At 49.2% G+C, this 2,155-nt stretch overlaps 1 protein-coding gene across 1 annotated transcript in view; it reads right to left on the bottom strand.

The window, feature by feature from the left end:
- Positions 1 to 1,423, bottom strand: part of RMDN3 (regulator of microtubule dynamics 3) — a 59,050-nt gene extending 57,627 nt beyond the window's left edge. The window contains exon 1 of the mRNA XM_015415324.1: positions 1,400 to 1,423. Coding sequence (XP_015270810.1) covers positions 1,400 to 1,423 — 24 coding nt within the window. The remainder of the gene's footprint in view (positions 1 to 1,399) is intronic.
- Positions 1,424 to 2,155: the final 732 nt, after the last annotated feature.

Raw genomic sequence — 2,155 nt, 5'->3', positions numbered from 1 at the left:
CCCACACGGGAGGGCCACATTTTGGACATTATACATCTGAAAGAAAACCAGTAGGCCATCATTTACACTGAGAAGATAATAGTTTATAAAGAACCACCACAAGCTTAAAATATTTTTAGCTACACCCCAACTATTGTTGGAAACAGTGCCCAACAAGACATTTTCAATTTCATATCTTGACTGAGGGCCACAGGTTGGGCACAACAGATGTGGGGGTATGTGTAGGAAAGGATACCAGTTTCACTGACTCAACAGAAGTCCTGCACCACTTTATTTCAGTTAGCATCAGGGTTTCATTCTGAGACAACACACCGCTATTACAGATGGTTCTTAAACTCTTGGTTAATAGACTGGCCTGGAGATACAAGATGCAGTTCCATTATTGAAACTACACAGGTTTGGTCCAGGCAAAGCCTGGATGGCATTTATCCAGGAGTTCCATATACCCCAAACCTCAGACATAGGATGACATAGGAGGACAAAGTGTAAGTGATCATAAGCAAGAAAGCTCCAGTCCACTGACTCTGCTATTTCCAAGCACAACATCATCAACCTTAGCAGCAAATGCAAAGACCTGTACTTTTCTCAGGGCAAACTGACAAAACCCACGTGACATACTGAAGACGCCAGGAACAAACCCCACTTACACGTTAGCGTGCCAGCTGCCTTTTATTATTGGTGGTCTTCAAAGCAACTCTGTGAGGCAATGGACTATTATTCCGATTGTTTTGATGGGGATGAAGGGAGGCCAGCGAACCTGAGAGAAACAGAATCTTGTCCAACTCCAGAGGAAGTCTGGAAGGAAGCTTAAAGACTCAGCTCACAGGACTTGGGCCGAGGTAGCGGCAAAGAGACTGGCGCGCAGTGACTCCGCATTTCTTAAGCGGCGGGCGTTAAAGAAAGAGAGGGACGGGCAGAGACCGAGAGGAAAGACTTGGGCAGAGCCACCCACACGTCATGCTCAGAGATAGCCGGGTACAAAGGAACAGGGGCACAGCCCTCTTCCCACTGAGGATGGGCAGGGTATGGGGGTGTCACAGTCGAGCGTCGCTCTTCTAGCCGCATGCGTGCCGCCTCACCAGGTAGCACTCCGAAGGTTAGTTGTGAGAATTAACAGCCAGGTGAGAGCGCGCCCCTTAAAGGGAAGGGGAAAGGGTCGGTCGGGGCCCTTGCTTTTGCGCGACCCTAGCGCCGCTCGCTCACTCCATCCCGGCCTGAGCGCGTGGCTTGCCCCTGCGCGAGCCGGTTTCGAGGAAACCTTAGGGCGCTCCTTTCGGTGAAGAGCCTGTGTGACCACACAACTGTTTATCACGTCACTATTGAGCCCCCGTTATGCTTTCCGCGGGATCTGTCCTCCCGCGGCCACCATCCACACGCTTTCTTTCCGCCCTCGCCTTACCCTGCTGGAGAATCGCCTTCCCATCGGCGCATACAGATGATGATGATGCAACCGCGCTGTTTTTCCCCCTTAGCACCGCCCCTTTCTGACTATCGCTTGGTTCATAAACCCCGCAACGCCAGAGGTCGGGGTTGAAGTACAAGTGCCCCGTCTTTGTGTAGTATATTGAGGGCGTGTGGTTAATGGTTAAGGACCAATCAGTAATAGCAAAACACGGGTCAGAGGAAGGAAGCACCGTTTTGCTTGGGAAGTAATACAGAAAAGTGCCTGCATCTGTGAAAATTCGTGAAATGGCTACCAGTGCTTGTGGTTTATTTTAGTTACTACTTAAAATGTTTATTTATTTAGGAAGAATAAGACTGCCTCTCTAGGTAACCTACCCAAGGCATTTAGGGCTTTAAAGGTAAAAACCAACACTTAGGGATGTGCCTGGAAAGAAGTGAGCATCCAGTGCAGATCCTGCAGCACCTTTAAGAATCCCTGTAACCAACCACTGACAATAACCTGGGTGCTGCATTTTGGGCCCACTGAAGTTTCTGACTGGTTTCCAGAGGCAGCCCCATGTAGACTGTATTACAGTATTCTATCTTGGATGTATTCAGAGCATGGGTCACTGTGGCTAGATCACACTTTTTGAGGAATGGTGATCGCTGGGGAACCAGCCAGAGCTGATAGAAGAGGAGGAGGAGGAGATTGGATTTATATTATACCCCACCCTTCACTTGGAGTCTCAGAGCAGTTTACAATCTCTTTCCC

Source organism: Gekko japonicus, unplaced genomic scaffold, assembly GCF_001447785.1.
Source record: "Gekko japonicus isolate JY-2015 unplaced genomic scaffold, Gekko_japonicus_V1.1 scaffold631, whole genome shotgun sequence".
Lineage (NCBI taxonomy): Eukaryota > Metazoa > Chordata > Lepidosauria > Squamata > Gekkonidae > Gekko > Gekko japonicus.
Note: the sequence above shows the minus strand (reverse complement) of the source record. Positions and strands in the feature narration are given on the sequence as shown.